This window comes from Sturnira hondurensis, unplaced genomic scaffold (assembly GCF_014824575.4).
Source record: "Sturnira hondurensis isolate 20B ecotype Veracruz unplaced genomic scaffold, ASM1482457v3 Scaffold0003801, whole genome shotgun sequence".
NCBI classification, from domain to species: domain Eukaryota; kingdom Metazoa; phylum Chordata; class Mammalia; order Chiroptera; family Phyllostomidae; genus Sturnira; species Sturnira hondurensis.
The window spans coordinates 2,692,967-2,713,882 of record NW_028076432.1 but is presented as its reverse complement, the minus strand read 5'-3'; the positions used below and the strand labels follow the sequence as shown (position 1 = coordinate 2,713,882).

General features: G+C 38.1%; 1 protein-coding gene across 1 annotated transcript in view; it reads left to right on the top strand.

Annotated features, from left to right (window-relative positions):
• NAV3 (neuron navigator 3) overlaps positions 1 to 20,916 on the top strand; it is a 364,273-nt gene that overhangs the window by 319,305 nt on the left and 24,052 nt on the right. The window contains exons 28-33 of the mRNA XM_037042823.1: positions 890 to 1,043; positions 2,223 to 2,397; positions 7,223 to 7,320; positions 9,792 to 9,887; positions 10,161 to 10,329; positions 11,782 to 12,017. Of these exons, the coding sequence (XP_036898718.1) occupies positions 890 to 1,043; positions 2,223 to 2,397; positions 7,223 to 7,320; positions 9,792 to 9,887; positions 10,161 to 10,329; positions 11,782 to 12,017 (928 nt within the window). The remainder of the gene's footprint in view (positions 1 to 889; positions 1,044 to 2,222; positions 2,398 to 7,222; positions 7,321 to 9,791; positions 9,888 to 10,160; positions 10,330 to 11,781; positions 12,018 to 20,916) is intronic.

Below are 20,916 nucleotides of genomic sequence, written 5' to 3'. Positions count from 1 at the left end.
TACAGGCACTTGTCCATCCCATGAAATTTCACAGCTTGCACAGGAAGGAAGGACACATAACACTAACATTTTGTGACCAGCAACCTAGTCCTCACATTTTAAATGGAAATGGTATTAGTTGTAACACAAATTCTTTTGACACAATTCCTACAAAGCTGTCCACAAAGCAGCAACAACAACAACAAAACAACAATAAGGATATAATGTATACAGCCTAGAAGTGGCCCTAACCTAGTCTTCTTTAAAGGATCGAAATCTGTGATTTAGCTTCATCAACCGTGATCCTATGAGTCAGCTGAGCCTAGCAGAAGGATTATGTAACACTCATCCATTATTTAAATGTTCAAAACTAATCTCTCTGATTTATTTTCTGCAATATTTATGTTGAATTTCCACGGTACCTTGAAGCTGATATTGTGGCAAATAAGGTTATCCTTTGCATATATTTATAAAACAAGAAGTCAATGTTTTAAGGATATAATAACTTTGCTTTAAGAAAAGAATATTTCATTTGTTGCAGATAGAGATTTAAGTCCCTTGAAAAATGGTAGCATTAAATGTAATATCATTATAAATCTTCAGGCCCATAAATATCAGCAACAAGAGAATTTTGAGGATTAGTTTATATACAGTAATAATAGACTGTTTCATACTTCAGAAAATGGGAAGAAAAAGATGAAAGGAAGAGATAGTTACTATTTCCAGTTTTAAAGCTGTGAATGTATTACTGTTGGTAAAAGTCTCTTCTTTTCTCTAGATTTTTGCCAGCAGCAAATAATTTCTGTACCTGCTGGATAAGATTACAGTTCAGCCTTTAAAAGAAGCATTACTTTTTCTAATCCTCTGGCTTCCCCCAACCACTGAGGTTGTGTTTGTTCCCTTTTTTTAGGATCTGCGAATGCACGGAGGCTGAGGCAGAGATAATTCTGCAGCTGAAGAGTGAGCTCAGAGAAAAGGAATTAAAATTAACAGATATCCGGCTGGAGGCTCTGAGCTCCGCTCATCACCTGGACCAGATCAGGGAAGCCATGAACCGCATGCAGGTCAGTGTGGACACACCTTCCAGGAGCAGCCTGGAGAGATGAATGTGCGGCTTGTTTTCTTCTCTTAGTTATTACAAAAACAAAACACAGTGTCAGCCGTCTTTGAAAATGTGCTCTGCTTATCCAGTCTTGGCAGCGTGTTTCCTAACACCAAACAGAGAAGTCTCTGGTGTCGGCAGTGGGAGTATGCACGCTGGCCAGTCACTCCCAAAGGCCATTATCCTTGTGATTGCATTTGTGCAACAGCTGTGTTGCACAAATGAGAGGTGGCTGCAGTCCTTGCTTCTTCCCTTTTCCATGATTTACCTTTATGTCGGATTTTTGTTGTTAGTGTTTTGAAAGCTGACTTTCAAGTACCTTTTCCTATTTCCTATGGAAAAACAAAAGTAATGAGAAAACTACAGAAACATAACTCAAGCCTTCCCAATGTGAAAGTAAAGTGACGTTGAATGCCATCTGTAAAAGTAAAGCTTTTGTGGGGGTTTTTTTTTTTTGGAAGCATCTGAAAGCTAAATTCAGAACCAGTCTGTGCTCAAGCTAAGTTCTCATTTTATTATTGAGAACCAGTGATCGCTTGGCACCATCGATGACTGAAGTAAGAAAAGCTCATTGCTGAGCAGAGTCTCCTGACACTGTACATATTCATCAAAAGGTTTTTGTTGTATTCAAGAGCTTAGTGCCCCATTGCGAAGGAACAAAAAAATTTCACGTGATCTATGATTCTGAAGTAATTTGAAATCACTTTATTTGCATTGTTCTGCTCTGAGTTTCAACTGTCTGTGAAGTCGGAATGTTAAAATTGCCATTATTTGCTATGAGATTTCAACAATACTTTAAAATGAGAAATGTTCTGAAGTCTTCAATTATAGTTTTAATTCAAACGAAACCTAGAAAACTCCTCAAATATAGGATGTATTCAAAAAATAATCATTAAAATTCTAATGGTTAACGTGTCTGTATTTGCGAATACATGCATATATATGTGTGAGAGAGACAGAGAAAAGATTACTTGTCCTTCTTTGGGAGGAGATCTGTTTGTATCATTTCCATTTGTTGATTTTACATATCACCACATGTTTCATTTAGTAACAAACTAACTGTGGTAAAAAAAAAAAGTGATCATTTTCTCAGTCACACCTGGTCAATTTACCTCATGTAAAATTTCCATCTTCACAAAAGAATGAGATTGAAATACTGAAGGCCGAGAATGATCGGTTGAAGGCAGAGACTGGCAACGCAGCGAAGCCCGCTCGGCCACCCTCGGAGTCTGCGAGCAGCACTTCCTCCTCCTCCTCACGGCAGTCACTGGGCCTCTCTCTGAACAACCTGAACATCGCAGAGTCTGTTACCTCAGGTGACTGTGCACACACCTGCCCGAATCAAAGCATGCCCCTGGCTTACCGGGTGGGGGGGGGTTGGGAGGTGCAGGTACCGGGATTTGGAGAACATTACCCACCCCTACTCCGGCTCACACCCTCTTAGAATGTAAACGCTCTAATCCTCAGAAATAGTCCCATTTTTCTTTTATACGTTTATTCTACCTCATTATCATTTTTAAAGCACCTTCCCTGGAAAGACTTAGAGATGGTGTTTTCATATCCTTTTTTGAGAAGTATTTTCTCCATGATTGTTGTAGGATAAAGAAACCTGGTGATCATTGGTGCTCATGAATATAATACAAATAGCCCCATGCAATTTTGTAGTGTTTTAAGTGTCCAGAGGCAGTGGACAGGTATATCAGGCCCTATTCCAGACCTCGACTAGGTGATCCTGCAGGGTGTTGCTGAGAGAGAGAGCATACTGATGCTAATCACTCAGTCTGCAGATGTATTCAATTCTCAACAAACAAACAAAAGAACACACTGGATTCTGTTATTGTATTCATTGGTACTAATGATGGAACAAGGGTACCGTTTTATTCAATTGCAAATAGAATCATGTGACATAATGGTGTCAATTTCTGATGAACAAGTCAATTAAAAGTATAACTGCTCCTAGGACATGGAGCTATTTTATGCAAGTAAGCTTTAGTGTAGCAAAGTTGTATATGTCTGTGGTAATTGCAAAGCACGGCCACCAGATGACGCTTGACAATCAATAATATACATGTTCCTGGGTAACTTTGGATTCCATTATAGAACGGAGGAACTTTTTCCTCCTTTCTATAACAAGTCACCTTAAATCACATGAAAATATAGAAGAAGGTGATGATGAAAATAGGGAAGAGAACCAGAGACACAACATGCTAATAATATAGATGGCATTTTTAGTCATTCACATCTCTTGCTTCTAAAATGTCAGAATTTTAAAAATTTTATTAAATCTTCTCTTCATAATGTAAAATGAATGATCTGAATGTGTATTTGCTTTCTTATAAAAAGCAAGTAGGAACTCGCTGAAAATCAGGAAAACAGTGTTTGTAACACTTGGTGGGGGCTGGGGAGGGAAAATAAGCAAAGAATAAGCATCATGCAAAACAATACTAGCAGCCAAGATGAAAATAGAGAACTCATAATAAATGAACTCACAACTCAGTAGGTAAAACAAATCTATGCAACTATGGTAAGAACTTGAATGTATGAATAGTCCCCAGGGTTTATCAACACTCTCCAAAAGATGCTTAAAAGGAAAGAACAAAAACTTCATATACATAGAGTCAGATAATCCTGAGAAATATCTCATGTATTGACTTGGGGGTGAGCCTGACAGGGAAGTGAAGCAGGACCCACACCTAATGGCCCTCAGTGCCTGTCAGTGGCCTGGGGCTCAGCTCCCGCGGAGGGACAGGGATGGCCCTGCAGACGGCTGGATGGCAGGACTGCACTGCCTGTCACGTGGCTCTGTTTTATCCTGGGGAAATACGGTACTGCTGAGAAAGGCAACGCTAGTATTGAAGGCAGTTTAGAAAGAACAGCCATGTAAAAATGAAATGAACATGCATGTCTAGGAAAGACTAGAACCCATAAAGATTAAATATGAAATTAAAGAAATCACATTTACAGTTTTTTGTTCTTTGGTATTGCTTTTTCCCTTGTTTAGTGAGTTCAGAATTGGAAATCAAACAGCATTCATGCTGGGGCATGCTAACAGAGGAGCTATCGAAGGTTCATGATTAATTATTTTACTAAAGAAAGACGTAGGCTGGAGACAGGATAGTTGACAAGTGTCCAGTTCCTGGAACATGACTGCAGATTCCATACATTCAGTAAAGGCATACATTTGAAAAAAAAATGGGGGGGGGTCAAAATTTTATTTTAACCAGAATAAGAGATCTATTTGTTCTCCCCTCCGAATGTTTAGAAAGGACCATAACTAAATTTCCACAACAAACCACAGAGGAGCCTTAACTCCCACTTGCTGTTTTTTGTTTTTCCTTGACTTATTTCTTCAGTGGTCAGCCTGTCATATACTGGGAATAGGGGGAGACCCATAATGGGTCACCATGTGCTCCTCCCCTGTCAGTGGAACTGGTTAGGATAAGCATGTGGAGAAAAGGAATAATAGAGCAGCTAAATTTCTTCAACACCAGGATAAAGTGCTCTTGAAACATTATCTCTTCCAGTGGTCCCAAACCTTTTTTGGCACCAGGGGTCCATTTCACGGAAGACAGGGGTGGTGGGGATGAGGATAGGCGAGAGCTCAGGCAGGCAGTAATGTGAGCAAAGCTTTGCTGCTTGCTTGCATGCTGCTCACCTCGTGTTTTGTGGCCCAGTTCCTAATGGGCCCTGGACTGGTACTGGCCTGTGGCCTGAGTCTGGGGGCCCCTGTCAGGCCCCTGTCTATGCTCTCAGTAACTTTACGAAACAGTTGCTGTTTGAGCCCCATTTTACAGATGAGGAAATCAAGACTTAGGAAAGTGATTATAATAATTTGTTGAAGATCATGCAACTAGTAAGTGGCAGAGCTAATATTTAAATCCAAGTTTGGATGAATCCAGTGCCCAAACTTGTTACTGCTATATCCACTTTGCTTTAAGTAGCCACATACACGAAAGCCAAAGACAGTCACTTATTTGTTGGTAAATATTTACCATACTGCCGTCAGGAGACATTTTATATTTTAAGCATAGGTTTTAAGAGTAATCATGACATAAAATGAGGAACATCTTCTAAGGCAAACTTGAACAGACCAGTGGATCAGAAATAAGATTAACCCCCTTTCGATGGACTACTAGCACATACAGGACCTGGCTCTTACTCACTTCAATATCATTCCGTACATTCCCCACTCTTCCCTTCGTCTCCACACTACTGTCTTCCCTAACATCTGTCTGTCCCTCGAACACACAGGTTCTTTCATCAAGACTTTGGCACTTGTTTGTGTTGACTGGACATCTTTTTCTAGGTCTTCATTTGCATAGCACTTCTTAGGCTCCCTGTCTTATCTCCAAACGCCACCTCCTCCAGGAAGCCCTCCAAGATAAACTCTGTCTAGAGCAGACTCTCTTCACTTACTCTATTTCACTGCCTTGTGCCCTTTACTTCTTGCACTTAACACATTATACAATATCTTGTTGAAAATGTATGCTACAAAAAACCTAGAAAATTCACTTTCCTTCTCACCTTGGTATTCATTTCCAATCCCCAGTACAGTTTCTGATATATTTTATGTGTAATAAATACTTTTGAGTATTCATCAACATTTACAAACAGTTTAGCAAAGTACTAAAAGTTAATTTGGTCCTGAACTATTGGAAACTGAGGTGTGAACAGCTACCAGTAAGCCACTGTTAACCTCGGAGAAGCAGAGGAATAAAGGGGATGTGTAGGAAAGTGTTTTACTGTTTAGTAGGAAAGGAAAAAAGGTGAGAGACTGTGGGGATGCAAATTTGGTAACATAATGAAACTCCAGTAAGGGAGATAGTCTTCAATGATTAAAAATTTTCTAGCAAAAATCTTCATATTCCTCAAACTCTAAATGTCATTTTATTCCTTCCTTTGCCAAATTGTATATTCCTGCTTATTAAGATAATGACACCGTTCCACTTTTAGAAGCCATTTGATGACATCGTTGTTTCCCTGATGGTGCAGTCACAGCCCTTGTTTCTCTGCAGTCCCAGTCCGAGCGGTTTGGTCTTCCTGTCACCAGGCATATGTGCGCTCAGCTTATAACTGAGTTGCCTTTGCCCACAGAACTCTGTCTTCATATTAAACACGGTTCTGTGGAAATACCATTGTCAAAGGAAAACATGTATTTGGGGTAATTGGCCTTTATCTCCAAATTAGATATTAATCTCATTTAATATATTTTGAAAATTATCTTTAATCACATTTAAAGACTGGTGCTTTAAAGGTTAGCTAGCTTTATCATGATTCTGTAACTCTTAGCTGACTACTGGAAATCCTATTCTGGTTTTGAAACTATAAGCATAAAGAGTACAGGAGAGTAATAATTAATATACCTCGGGAAGAAAGTATTTATATGCCATTGTTGAAACTCAATAACACTGTAAGAAAAGCAGTGATATACCTGGATACATGCCACATGCTTGAAAATAATTTCAGTTGACAGTCAATTCCAGCACCTTTACATTCATAAATTGCATGGGTGTTGTGGTTGGATATTTTAGATTGGATTAAAAAATCAGATTGCTTTTCAGTTTGTCACAGTTATAATGGTAACTGAATATTACCTCGGGCATTACTCAGATTGGGGTCTAACAGAAAGGGATCTCTTCATCTGAAAATAATGAATGGCCCAAAACTTGGGTGGAGATCTTTGGTAGTGGAAATAAAATCTTAGATTGAAAACCGTAACCCACAGGTGGCAAACACAGGGCCTGCAGCCCAAATCCAGGCCTCTACCTTGTTTTATCTGGCCCAGCACCTCGTTTCTACCCAGCAGCAGTGCTGAGCTCCTTGTCCCTAGAAAAGGAGAGTTACATTTACACAGTCCTAAAACTACATTTGACCTTTTGAAAGCAACCCCGAGGCTAATGTGGCCCCCAGTGAAGATGAGTCTGACACCCCTGCTGTAAGCCAACCACAGCAATTCATCTTCTTAAAGGCTGAGGATTTTTAAACCGATTAGACGAGAATGGGAAGCAGAAAGGCTACATATTCCCATTGAAGGTTATAAAACTAACTCTGAGAGCGAAAACCATGACAATGGACAAATCTGAGCTCATGTGACTCTACTGTATGTGTGTTTGTGTGTTTGTGCTGTTTTCAATTTGGTAGATATTTTGCTAGATGATGCTGGTGATGCAAATGGACATAAAGATGGACGCAGTGTGAAAATTATAGTCTCCATAAGCAAGGGCTACGGTGAAGCAAAGGTATTTCTTTAATCTTAAATTCTTTATTACTAAAGGCTATGTATGACTATGAACCAAATATATTTTATATTTTAATATTCATCCTGATAAACATATTGTCTGCAGTGTTTCTTGGCTTTACCTTAACATGTTATAGAAGCATAGAAGTTAGGGGCTAGAAAAAAAACGGCATTGTCGGTAGGTAGAACTGTCTCAGCAGGTCGCATTCAATCAATACAGTGTGGATTGTCAGCCACCCTCAGTTCCAGAACTTAAGGAAAACACATTGCTTTCTTGGACAAAACATCTTGTCTGAAATATTCTTCAGGTTTTACTCATAGAATACAGGCGATGTTCATGATATGCAGTAATATGTTACTGCAGCTGTCGATTTGGTCTTTGCACAAAGAAGAGACTACAAACTACGTAAATAAATATTCTAGACATTGGAAAGACATCATACTGAACTCAGTATGATAAATTCTGTTGGTGCATTTGTGTGCATCATTTTTAAACAGTGTCTTAGCTGAATAGCCAAGTATTTTGATTTTAATGGAATAAAATGTTGCCTTCAAATCGACAATGTCATTCTGACTCTAGCCCTCTCTTCAAACTAAAAATAGCACTGCCAGATGAATTTGTCATTGAGTGGTCAAGAATACAAATTTATAAGAATCTAAATTCNGTAAATAAATATTCTAGACACTGGAAAGACACCATACTGAACTCAGTATGATAAATTCTGTTGGTGCATTTGTGTGCATCATTTTTAAACAGTGTCTTAGCTGAATAGCCAAGTATTTTGATTTTAATGGAATCAAATGTTGCCTTCAAATCGACAATGTCATTCTGACTCTAGCCCTCTCTTCAAACTAAAAATAGCACTGCCAGATGAATTTGTCATTGAGTGGTCAAGAATACAAATTTATAAGAATCTAAATTCTTTCAAACAGGAAAACACAAGATACTTCAGAACTTTAAAATAATTGAAATATTTAAGTTTGAAAAAAGCGGGACAGCACTTACGAAGTTTTACACTGAGCAAGTTTTCGGAGAATTCCCATGCCACACACTCTGCTTTAGCTGCAGATTTGTCCCTGACTTCCTGAAGCAGGTCTTCACTGAGACAGTAGGCTTGTCTCAGTGAAGCTTAGACTGTCTCTGATTTAAAAGCAGCTGCTTATAAAGCATTGTATGGGTTTCCGTTTTGACCAGGTTACAGTAACCCTGGAAAACAAGTTTTCTTTTTCTTTATTTTTTTCAAAATGATTATGAAAGAGTTACTCTAAAAGACAGAGTCTTTGAACATTGAAAATAGTTCCCTTGGTCTTTTTGGTCCACCATAACAAAGTGTCACAGAGTCGGTGGTTTCAACAGTAGGAACGCATTTCCTCACAGTGCTGCAGTCCAAAACCCAGCTGCTGGCTGGCCTGGTTGCTGGCCAGGGCTCTCTCCTAGGGTTGCAGGCCTCCACCCTCCCACCACATCCTCGCACCGCCTTTCCTCAGTGCGCATGCCAGAGGAGAGAGCCCTCTCTTCCCCTACACCTGAGGCCGCCAGTCCCATCACGAAAGGCCGCTTCAATGGCCTCGTCTGACTCCTAAAGTTTCTCTTTCTGAATACGATCACATTGGGGGTTGTGTCTTGAACATTAATTTTTAGGGGGACACTAACATTTATTCTATAACAGTAGTAAAAAATCACAATAGTTTTACTATGAATTTCTCCACTTTTTAATGGTAAATGTGTTGGCTTCTTATATCAGGTTATATCTAAATAATGGTGATAATCCCACAAAAAAAAAAAAGAGATCAATTTGGGACCATCATTTGTACTGGAAAGCAATCCTTTGCTTGCTAAAATGAGTCCTGTACGTGCCCTGGCAAGTCCTTTAAATCGGGAATTTTCTGGGGAACTCAAAACGGGTCCTGTCTTGTAAACGTGTGAGTGCCATACTACCAGGGATAATTTATTTTTAAAGCTGGGTGACATTCTAGAGATAATCTAACAAATGAAAAAAGACTTAACCACGATAAAGATCACAGAAATAGTAAGATGAAGTTCTGGGACTCATATGATATAGTTCTATTCCATCTCTATCACCATTTCCTTCCTACCAAGCTGCTTCTCTTCAGGAATGCACCCACTGCATTAACACGGAAGACTATTCTCTCCTGGCCCTTACCCTTCTACTGAACAGGTCATGAATCAGTTTTCCTTGACCATACCATTTCATCTAATCTCCTTCTTTCTTGTTTTGTTGCTATTGCTGTTTCTTTCTTTGGTTGGTTGGTTGGTTGGTTGGTTAGTTTGTTGGGGGTGTATTTTCTTTTATATAATTCACCGTGTGTATCTGTTACTATAAAACCCATAGGCTTAATAAATATTTTAGTCTTAACCATCACTACATTAATACATTTTAGTAGAAAATGTAGTAATGAGACAAGACACACAGTTGGGTTTTTACCTTGTTGTATTTTGTTCTTATTTAGGATCAGAAGTCTCAGGCATATTTGATAGGATCCATTGGTGTCAGTGGGAAAACCAAGTGGGATGTCTTAGATGGTGTAATTAGACGTCTCTTTAAGGTACGTTGGGCAATGTGTCCTGATACTAATTTTCAAATGTGTTTCGTTTTGCATACTTCTCTTAGCTTTAATAGCATAGACATAGTTGCTTTTACTGTCCTTCATTTCAAATATCATGGAAAGCTTTATGTCTTTCTGCTGTCCAATATTAATAGTTCTTCTATTACCCATTTCTAAAACTCTTGACGGCTCTTCATATCCCCAAGAATTTTGTATTTTTCGTAGATGAGCCAAACCTGGTTTTGACGTTCCTTCTCTGTGCGCACCATTTAGGAGTACGTGCTCCGCGTCGACACGTCCTCCAGCCTCGGTCTGAGCTCAGACTGCATCGCCAGCTACTGCGTTGGGGACGCGGTTCGATCCCACAGCCTGGAAGTGCCTGAGCTGCTGCCTTGCGGCTACCTTGTTGGAGACAGTAACATCATCACTGTGAATCTGAAAGGTAAAAATAAAAATGAAAAGAAAAGCACCTTGCATTTTTGAACCAATATTTCTTTTTTGGCAGTTTTCCTTCATGTTATCATATTTGAAAATGATGTTAACTACTTTGATAGTTTGGGTATGAAACAAGCCATATTTATATTTTTAAACACAGAAGTCCTGTTTAAAACACTAAAATCCAAATAAATGAAATTCTTTGGATTTGAGGATATGAAGCTTGGAATGTAATTTTGAAAATGCTCCAGGACTTACAAAAAAGAATGTGATTCAGGGAATTCCAAGTTTCTAGGTTTCTTCCGTTACCATCTTTCATGTAGGAAGGATTTGAAAACTTTATTGTGTACTCCAAAGTAATGTATTCATCACTGTGTCTTTGATTTTAAAACATGTACATCCAGTAAATGTCCACTGGGATAGAGAATGGAGATTCAGAATCAAGAGGGAGAAATTCTGCTTTATTTGTTTTGGATGATATGATTAATTATAGGCAAGTGGAATATCTAAATTATACTTGTCTCCATAATTCCTTGTTCATACATGTTATAGAATCAGAACCCACCTATATGAGCTATGAATTAATAGGAGAATGTGTCAATATTTGATTTTATGATTGAGGTAACTGAGTAAGTAAAAGGAGACACTGTTTCCTTCTTAATTCCTTGCCAAATACCTCAATTAGAAGCTCAGGTGGGTTGTACAGCCAGGATGTGTAGTGATAGCTAAATGGAGATACAGAGGAGAAACTGGAGGAAAAAGGGAAGAATATATACACACGTGCATTTTATGTTAATCCTTTACATTTATTCCTTTCCAACCTTATTTTTATCATTGACACTATTGCAGATGTACTCATTTCCCCCCTTTGCCCACTCCCACCCCCCTCCCTCAGGCCATGCCCACACGTGTGTGTGATCCGTGTCCACAGGTCACACACACGTGTTCACTGACTAATCCCTTCACCTTCTTTTCTGTCCCCCAACACCTCTCCTCTGACAGCTGTCAGTGTTTCATCTACTCATGCCTCTGTTTCTATTCTGTTCATCAGTTTATTTTGTTCATTAGATTCCACACGTGAGTAAAATCATATGGTTAACAACACTACCACCTCCAAAGGGAATAAGAGTTTATAATAATGCTTCCATTTCTCTTTGCAAACTTAAGAGGGGAACATGAAGCAGACAGTGGACGGAAGCCTAAACAAAAGGAAAGGGCTTGCTTTCCTTTGGATGTTTACTCTGTCTTCCTACTGAGGTTTCTGTCTTAAAATGGCAATAAATTCAAATAAAAGGGGGGAAAAAGTGTGTGTTTGTAGGATAGAATTATCAAAGAAAGTATTTTGCAAGAGCTGCATTCCTGTGAATAACACAGTTTTTTTTGTCAGTTGACACTCTATTGTACATTCTAGCTTGGGTAGAACGATAAGGCATGCGGTACCCTTTGTTTGTTTCTTCAGGGGTAGAAGAAAACAGTTTGGACAGCTTTGTTTTTGATACGCTGATTCCTAAACCAATTACCCAGAGGTACTTTAACTTGTTGATGGAGCATCACAGAATTATACTCTCGGGACCCAGTGGTACTGGAAAGACCTATTTAGCAAACAAACTCGCTGAATATGTAATAACGAAGTCTGGGAGGAAAAAAACAGAGGATGCAATTGCCACTTTTAATGTGGACCACAAGTCAAGTAAGGTATGTCACTAATTCCTGTGAGAACTGCTGCTACTTATCTGTAACATCTTAAGCAATGAAACATTGAGATTGTGCAAAACTTTACCATATTGTACATGGAAATGTATCCATCTGTTTGACTTAAGCTGGTATCTGGTAGACGACTAAACCCTGCTTCACAGATTTGAACAAGACTGCTATTCGATACCATTAAGTTATCACAAGCACTGGGAATATACACAGTAAACCAACAGAGTCCTTATTTTCTGATCTCTCTTAGGAAGTATTAGAGCAGAAAGAGATGCAAAGTGCTGAGATGCGAGGGGGAAAACTGCAATTCCTGGAGGAATAATAGCTTTATAAAAAGTCAATACTTGATCTGAGTCTTAATAAGTAAGTAAGAATTAACTGAAATTGGTAGTAATGGAGATTTAGGTATAGTTAGAATATTTCAGGCAGAAATTCTGGGAGCAGCAATTGCTTACATCATATTTCTGTAGGATTTCTGCTTAGGAGCCTTGGGAAATTGAACAGTATTACCTTTTACTGTAAAAGGTAAAGATTTTTTCTGTAAAATCTCATGTACCATGATAGTCAGCTTTTAAATAGGTATGAGAGGCTATAAAAACCAGTTAGTACTTTCATATATTATGAGCAAAATAAGAAATCCTAAAAAGGAAGTAGTTTATGCCTAAAACTAGACTGTGCCTATAGTGTTTCATTACATTCTTAATTAATTCAAACTGAGTTTCTCTTAGGGAACTGCATGGGATATGAACGTAATCATGGGTCGTGTTATTTTTCCAAGATAACCTGTTGAGGTGATCCAAACTGAGCAATCTCTCAGAAGCCTCCAGCCTGCAAATTGTCAGAAATAAACACGGTCCCCAAAGCATCCAAAACCCACTAGATTCTTGAAATAAATTGTATGTGTAGGTTAGTGAATAAAACGTTCTTAATTGTATGGACAACTGTGTGCTAAAAAACTGGACAACCTAGAAGACATGGAAACATTCTTAGAAAGATACAACTCACCCAGAATGAATCAGGAAGAGTTATAAAATCCGAGTAGATCAACTACTAGTAAGAAGATTAAATGAGTAATCAAAAATCTCCAAATGAAGAAAAGCCTAGGACCAAATGTCTTTACTGGTAAGTTATACAAAACACTTAAAGATGCATTAGCAACAATTGTTCTCAAACTCTTTTAAAAGTCAAAAAGGAGGGAGGAACACTCCCAGACTCATTTTATGAGCCCCACATTAGCCTGATAACAAAACTAGAAACCGGCACTGCTAGAAAAGAAAACAAACTGACTTCGGCAGCACATTAACCAAATCCTTCACATGACTAAATGGAGTTTATTTATCCCTGGCATGCAAAAGTAGTTCCACATGTGAAAATCAATCATGCGGTACAACATACAGAATGAAACAAAAGAAACATATGATCATTTTAATGGAAGCAGAAAAGGCATTGACAAAATGATAAACCTTTTAATGTGTCAGGCATCGAAGGATCATACCTCAACAAAGTAAAGGCCACAGCTAACATCATACCCAGTGATAAAAAGGTGGGTTTTTCCTCTAAAATCAGAAACAAGAAAAGGGTGTCCACCTGAACCATGGTGATTCAACACAGTACTGGATGTGGTAGCTAGAGAAATCAGGCAAGAAAAAGAGAAAATGTATCAGTACTGGAAAGGAAAAAATAAACAGAGAGAATCCTAAAGGCTCAACCAATAAACTGTCTAATCAATGAATGTAGTAAATTTGCAGGATACAAAATTAGCATGCAAAAAACTGTAGCACTACTACACACTGACAATGAATTTCTAAAAAAGGAATAAAAATATCAATCCCATTTCTAACAGCATCGAAAACAATAGAATATGCTGTATACCTGAAACCAATACAAAGCAATAATTAAACTGTAATTTTTTTTAAAAATTAAAAGGAATTTAAAAGAATATAGCCATTTGAAAAACAGAGATACAAAGGAAGAATGCCATTTGAAGACGGGGGCCATGTGAAAACTGGAGTTACCCGGTTGCATGCTGAGGAATGCCAAAGATTCCTGGCAAAACACGAGGAAGTTTTTTTCAGAAACTACAACGAGGCCAGGAAAGACTCTTTTACAGGTTTCAGAGGGAGCAGGGTCCTGCCGATACTTTGATTTTGGACTTTCAGCTTCTAGAACTATGAACCAATAAATTTCTGTTATTTTAAGCCAAAAAAAAACCCAGACAAACAAACAAAATGCCTAGAAATAAATTCAAATAAAAAGGTGAAAGATTTCTATTCTGAGAACTAGAAAACAAGGAAATCAAAGAAGATACAAATAAGTATTCATGGATTGGAAGAATTAATATTGTCAAAATGTCAATATCACCCCAAACCATCTTTTGGTAATTCCTGTCAACAGACAAACATAATTGAACAACAATAAAATAATTTTTAAGAAGATTCCAATGGCATTTTTTACAGAAGTAGGAAAAAAATGTGTGTAAGAGAGCAGTGCAAGTAACACGTGCAGTGTGTATGTTGCCTGTAGTTGTTAATGGCAGCCTTTGCCTCCCAATGAAGGGGTTTTTTATATATTTTAATTCTTGTTCAAGTACAGTTTTATGTTTTTTACTCCCATCCCAGCCCACCCCCCCAGTTTACTCCCCACTGCCCTCCCATTCTCCCTCCCCACTGCCTTAGTTTTAGTCCATGTGTCCTTTATACTTGTTCCTGTGAATCCTTCCCCTTTCCCCCTGAAACTCTCTCCCATCTCCCCTCTGGTCCCTGTCAGCCTGTTCTGTATTTCAGTGTCTTTGGTCATATTTTGCTTGCTTGTTTGTTTTGTTGTTTAGGATCCTGTTAAAGGTGAGATCATATGGTATTTGTCTTTCACCACCTGGCTTATTTCACTCAGCATAATGCTTTCCAGTTCCATCCATGCTGTTGCAAAGGGTAGGAGCTCCTTCTTCCTTTCTGCTGTGTAGAATTCCATTGTGTAAATGTACCATAGTCTTTTGATCTATTCATTTACTGATGGGCATCTATGTTGCTTCCAACTCTTGGCTATTGTAAATTGTGCTGCTGTGAACATTGGGGTGCATAGGTTCTTTTGGATTGGTGTTTCAGGGTTCTTAGGATATACTCCTAAGTATGGAGTATAGTGGAATTGCTGGGTCAAAAGGCACGTTCATTTTTAGTTTTCTTAGAAAGTTCCATACTGTTTTCCATAGTGGTTGCGCCAGTCTTCAATCCCACAAACAGTGAACTAGGGTTCCCTTTTCTCCACAATCTCTCCAACACTTGTTGTTTGTTGCTTTGTTTATGATGGCCATTCTGACCAGTGTGAAGTGGTACCTCATTGTGGTTTTAATTTGCATCTCTCTGATACCTAGTGCTACTGAGCATTTTTTCATGTGTCTCTGGATCTTCTGTATGTCCTCCTTAGAGAAATATCTGTTCAAGTCCTTTGCCCATTTTTTAATTGGGTTTCTTATCTTCTTAGAGTGGAGTTGTGTAAGTTCTTTGTATGTTTTGGAGATTAAACCCTTGTCTGAGGCATCATTGGCAAATACGTTTTCCCATACATACAGTTGTTTCTCTTTTTAGTTTAATACTGTTTTCTTTAGACATGCAGAAGCTTTTAATTTTGATGAGATCCCATTTGTTTATCCTTCCCTTTATGTTTCTTACTCTAGGGGACATATCAATAAAAATGTTGCTCCATGAAATATCTGAAATTTTCCTGCCTATGTTCTCCTCTAGGACTTCAGTTATATTTAAATATTTTATCCACCTTAAATTTATTTTTCTGTATGGTGTAAGTTGGTGCTAGAGATTCTTTTTTTTTTTTTTTTTTTGCATGTAGCTGTCCAGTTCTCCCAACACCATTTGTTGAAGAGGCTATTTTTACTCTATTTTATGTTGCTGCCCCCTTTGACAAATATTAATTGACCATAGAGACTTGGGTTTATTTCTGGGCTCTCTGTTCTTTACATTGATCCATGTGTCTGTTTTTATGCCAGTACCAGGCTGTTTTGATTACAGTGGCCTTGTAATACAGTTTGGTATCAGGTATTGTGATCACTCCTACTTTGCTTTCTCAAAATTGCAGCAGCTATTCAGGGTCATTTATGGTTCCATATAAATTTTTGAAGTGTTTGTTCTATGTCTGTGAAATATGCCACTGGTACTTTAATAGGTATTGCATTGAATCTATAAATGGCTTTGGGTAGTATGGACATTTTGATGATGTTAATTCTTCCAATCCATGAACATGGTATATGTTTCCATTTGTTCGTGTTTCCCTTGGTTTCTTTCTTCAGTGTTGTATAGTTTTCTGCATATAGGTCTTTTACCTCCTTGGTTAGGTTTATTTCTAGGTATTTTATTTTTCTTTTTGCTATATTGAATTGGATTTTTTAAAATTTCTGCCCCTGCTGTTTCATTGTTGGTATACAAAAATGCCATTGATTTCTGGATGTTGACTTTGTATCCCTCTGTTTTGCCAAATTGATTTATTAGGTTGATTAGTTTTGGGATGGAGTCTACAGAATTTTCTATGTACACTATCATGTCATCTGCAAACAATGAAAGTTTTGTTTCCTCCTTTCCAATTTGGGTGCCTTTTATTTCTTTTTCTCATCTGATCACTGTGGCTAGGACTTCCAATACTATATTGAATAGAAGTGGTGAAAGTGGGCAACCTTTTCTTCTTCCTGATCTTAGTGGAAAAGCTTTTAGGTTTTTGCCCATTGAGTATGATGTTGGCTGTAGATCTCTCATATATGGCCTTTACTATGTTGAGGAATACTTGCTCTATTTCCACTTTGCTGAGTGTTTTTATCATAAATAGGGGCTATACCTTATCAAATGCTTTTTCCACATCTATTGATGTGATCATGTGATTTTTGTCTTTGCTTTTGTTTATGGGATGTATTATGTTTACCGACTTTTAATTTTGAACCATCCTTGCATCCCTGGGATGAATCCCACTTGGTCATAGTGTATGATCTTTTTAATGCATTGTTGGGTGCAGTTTGCCAATATTTTGTTGAGGATTTTAGCATCTATGTTCAGAGCCTTCCATCATTTTGTATTTTTTGGAATAGTCTGTGAAGAATAGGGGTTAGCTCTTCCTTAAATACTTTGTAGAATTCTCCTGTGAAACCATCTGGTCCAGGGCTTTTATGTGTTGGGAGTTTTTTTTTCTTTTTTCAAAGATTTTATTTATTTATGTTTAAATAAATAAAGGGGAATGGAAAGAGAGAAGAGGAGAAATATCAATGTATGGTTGCCTGTCATGCATCCCCTGCTGGAAACTGGCCAGCAACCCAGGCATGCGCCCTGACTGGGAATCAAACCGCGATCCTTTGGTTCACAGGCCTGCACTCAATCCATTGAGACACTCCAGCCAGGGCTGTTGGGAGTTTTTTGATTACTGCTTCAATTTTATCTGTTGTTATAGGTCTGTTCAGACTTTCTGCTTCTTCATTTAATTTTGGAAGTAATCAAAATTACTTCTTCATTCATATTTTTCTAGAAATTTGTTCATTTCACCCCAGTTTTCAAATTTCTTGGCATACAGTTCTTCATAGTAGTTTCTTACAATTCTTTGTATTTATGTGGTGTCAGTTCTAATCTTTCCTTTTTCATTTCTGATTGTGTTTATTTGGGTCTTCTCTCTTTTTTCCTGATGAGCCTGCATAAATGCTTGTCGATTTTGTTTATCTTTTCAAAGAACTGGCTCCTGGATTCATTAATCCTTAGAATTGTGCTTTTAGTCTCTAGGTCATTTAGTTCTGCCCTGATCATGGTTATTTCCTTCCTTCTACTTGCTCTGGGCTGTCTTTGTTATTGTTCCTAGAGTTCTTGTAGGCATAGGGTTAGGTTGTTTGTTTGAAATGTTTCTATGTTTTTTAGGTAGGCCTGTATTGCTATGAACTTCCCTCTCAGGACTGCCTTTGCGATGTCCCATAACTTTTAAGTTGTTGTGAATTCAGTTTTGTTTGTTTCCAGAAACTTTCTGATTTCTTTCCTAATTTCATTCTTGACCCATTCATTGCTTAATAGCATGCTATTCAATCTCCATGATTTTGAGTGTTTGGAGTTTTTTCCTTTGGGTTGGTTTCTAGTTTCCGTCCCTTATGGTCAGAGAAAATGCTTGGTATGATTTCGATTTTCTTGAATTTGTTGAGGCTTGTTTTGTGTCCTATCATGTGGTCTGTCTTTGAAAATGTTCCATGTGCATTTGAGAAGAATGGGTATTTAGCTTCTTTGGGATGAAGATATATATATATATATATAATCAGTTAAGTCCATTTCGTCTAGGGCATTGTTCAATGCCACAATATCTTTGTTGATATTTTGTTTGGGAGATCTATCCATTTTTGACAGTGGAGTGTTAAAATCCCCTACTATAATTGTGTTGCTGTCAATGTCTTTCTTGAAGTCCTCTGAGATTTACTTTATGTATTTGGGTGCTCCTGTGTTGGGTACATACATATTTACAATGTTTATGTCTGCTTGGTGGATTCTTCCCTTGAATATTATGAAGTGACCTTCTGGGTCTCTCTTTATGGCCCTTTTTTTTGAAGTTTATTTTGTCTGTTATGAATATTGCTATCCTGGCTTTTTTTTTCTTGTTTGCTGGGAAAATTTGTTTCCAGCTCTTCACTTTTAGTCTGTGTAGGTCATTTGTCCTGAGGTGGGTCTCTTGTAGGCAGCATATGTGTGGGTCATGCTTTGTTATCCACTCAGCTTTTCTGTGTCTTTTGATTGGAGCATTTAATCCATTTACGTTTAAGGTTATTATTGATAGGTACTTATTCATTGCCATTTTTGTACCTGTGTTCCTCTCTTTCTCTCTGTTTTTCTTCCTTTCCTTAAAGTAGTCTCTTTAGCATGTCTTGCAGAGCTGGTTTGGTGGAGGTGTATTCTTTTAGACTTCTTTTGTCTGGGAAGCTCCTTATTTGGCCTTCTATCTTGGTTGAGAGCCTTGCTGAGTAAAGTAGCCTTGGTTGTAGGCCTCTGTTTCTCATTACTTGGAATATTTCTTGCCATTCTCTTCTTGCTGGATCATTTCCATTGAGAAGTCAGCTGCTAACCTAACTGGAATCCCTTGTGTGTCACTTCATTTTTCTCCCTTGTTGCCTTTAAGATTCTCTCTTTATCTTGGAATTTTGCCATTTTAAGGATGATGTGTCTTGAAGTGAGCCTCTTTGGGTTCCTCTTTATTAGGACTCTCTTTATTTCCTGGATTTGTGTGACTTTTTCTTCTCATCAAAATAGGAAAGTTTTCCATCATTACTTTTTCAAATAGATTTTCTATCCCTTGCTCTTCTTCTTGTCCTTCTGGTATCCCTATTAGACAGATATTATTGCATTTAATATTGTCTTGTATTTCTCTTAATCCTTCTTCATTCTTTCTGAGCCTCTTTTCTTTTTCTTGTTCTTTCTGGGTGTCTTTTTTTTTTTACTTTGTCCTCTAACTCACTGGTCCAGTCTTCTGCTTCATCATCAATCCTGCTTTTGATTCCTTTCACTGTGTTCTTCAGTTCAGAAATTGTATTCTTCATTTCTTCTTGGCCTTTATTGATGGTTTCTATTTCCTTTTTCATGTTATATAGTTTGCAGTGAGTTCATTGTAGTTTCCCTAGAGTTTCTTGTAGCTCATTGTCAACTCATTGAACTTTCGGATAACCAGTGCTTTGAACTCGGTATCTGATAGTGGAGTTGCCTCTATTTCATTTAGCATTCTTTCTGAGGCTTCCTTCTTTCCATTCATTTGAAGATTGTTTCTTTGTCTTCCCATTGTTTGTGAGATTTTCCTTGTTAGCTTCAACTTCTTAAATTGATCTGTTCTGGTTCCCTGGGTTTATGCTGTGAACTTCTGTGGTAGAATCCCTGTGAGATTCAGTGGTGTAGTCTCCTTGATCTCCCTAGCTCACTGATCTTGGGCTGTCATTTAAGTTGGCTCTGTGTTTGTCTTTGGGTTTTGATTGTTTTGGGGTCTTTCTTTGGTGGGTACTTCCCACCTGCTGGTTAACTGAGGGTCACTCTGTCCACCACATCTTGTATTTTGTTTTGCTGGTGAGGGCAGGTTGTGTTGAAGCTGGTTCTTCCATGTATACAAGGTTTTGAGGATTCTCTGTTGCTCTTGTTCAGTTGTTTATACTGGGTAGTTTCTCCACTATTTACTTGTGTTTCCAGATAGGTACTGGACTGAGGTTTGTGTGGTTTCCACTCCATCCTTCACCTTCTTATGCTTTTCTCTGTTGATGGTTCCTTTGTTGTTGGATTTCCTCTTCCAGTGGGTATCCTGGTGTTCACCACTTCCACCTCCCCTTTTTTGTGATCAGTTGGAGGGGAAGGCAAAATGGTTTAAGACAGCAAGAGAGTATTCTGTAATATTTACAGTAGCAGCTGGTGGAGAAGAGATGGGAGATCCTTTGGCTATGTATAGTGCTAACTGTGATATTGCACCCAACTAGTCACTTTTAAGAAAGGAGGGAACAAAGATAGGACTCTCGTTGTGGAGGGAAGGCTTGTGAGTTGGATCTAGAAAGCAGTGAAGTTGTGGGAGTTCAGATTCTCAGGTAAGGTGAGAGGAGAGGATAGTAACTAGGTCTAGTGTGTGAGAGAATAGAGTTAACCACTACAGTAATAGAGTTCAGGAAACTGTAAAGTGGTCTAAGATCTGGGAGGGGTATTGTGAAGTATTTACAATTGTATGGAACAGCTGTTTATCTACAATAATATTAGAGCAACAGTCATATGACAGAATCTCTGTGATCTGGATAATAATAATAGGGGGTATAGGACTTTGAGTAGTGTGCTAAAGGAACACAAGTGACGTGAAGGACAGTAAATTAGCAATACTCTGTGGAAGAGAGAACAGGGGAAACCTGTCAAATGAT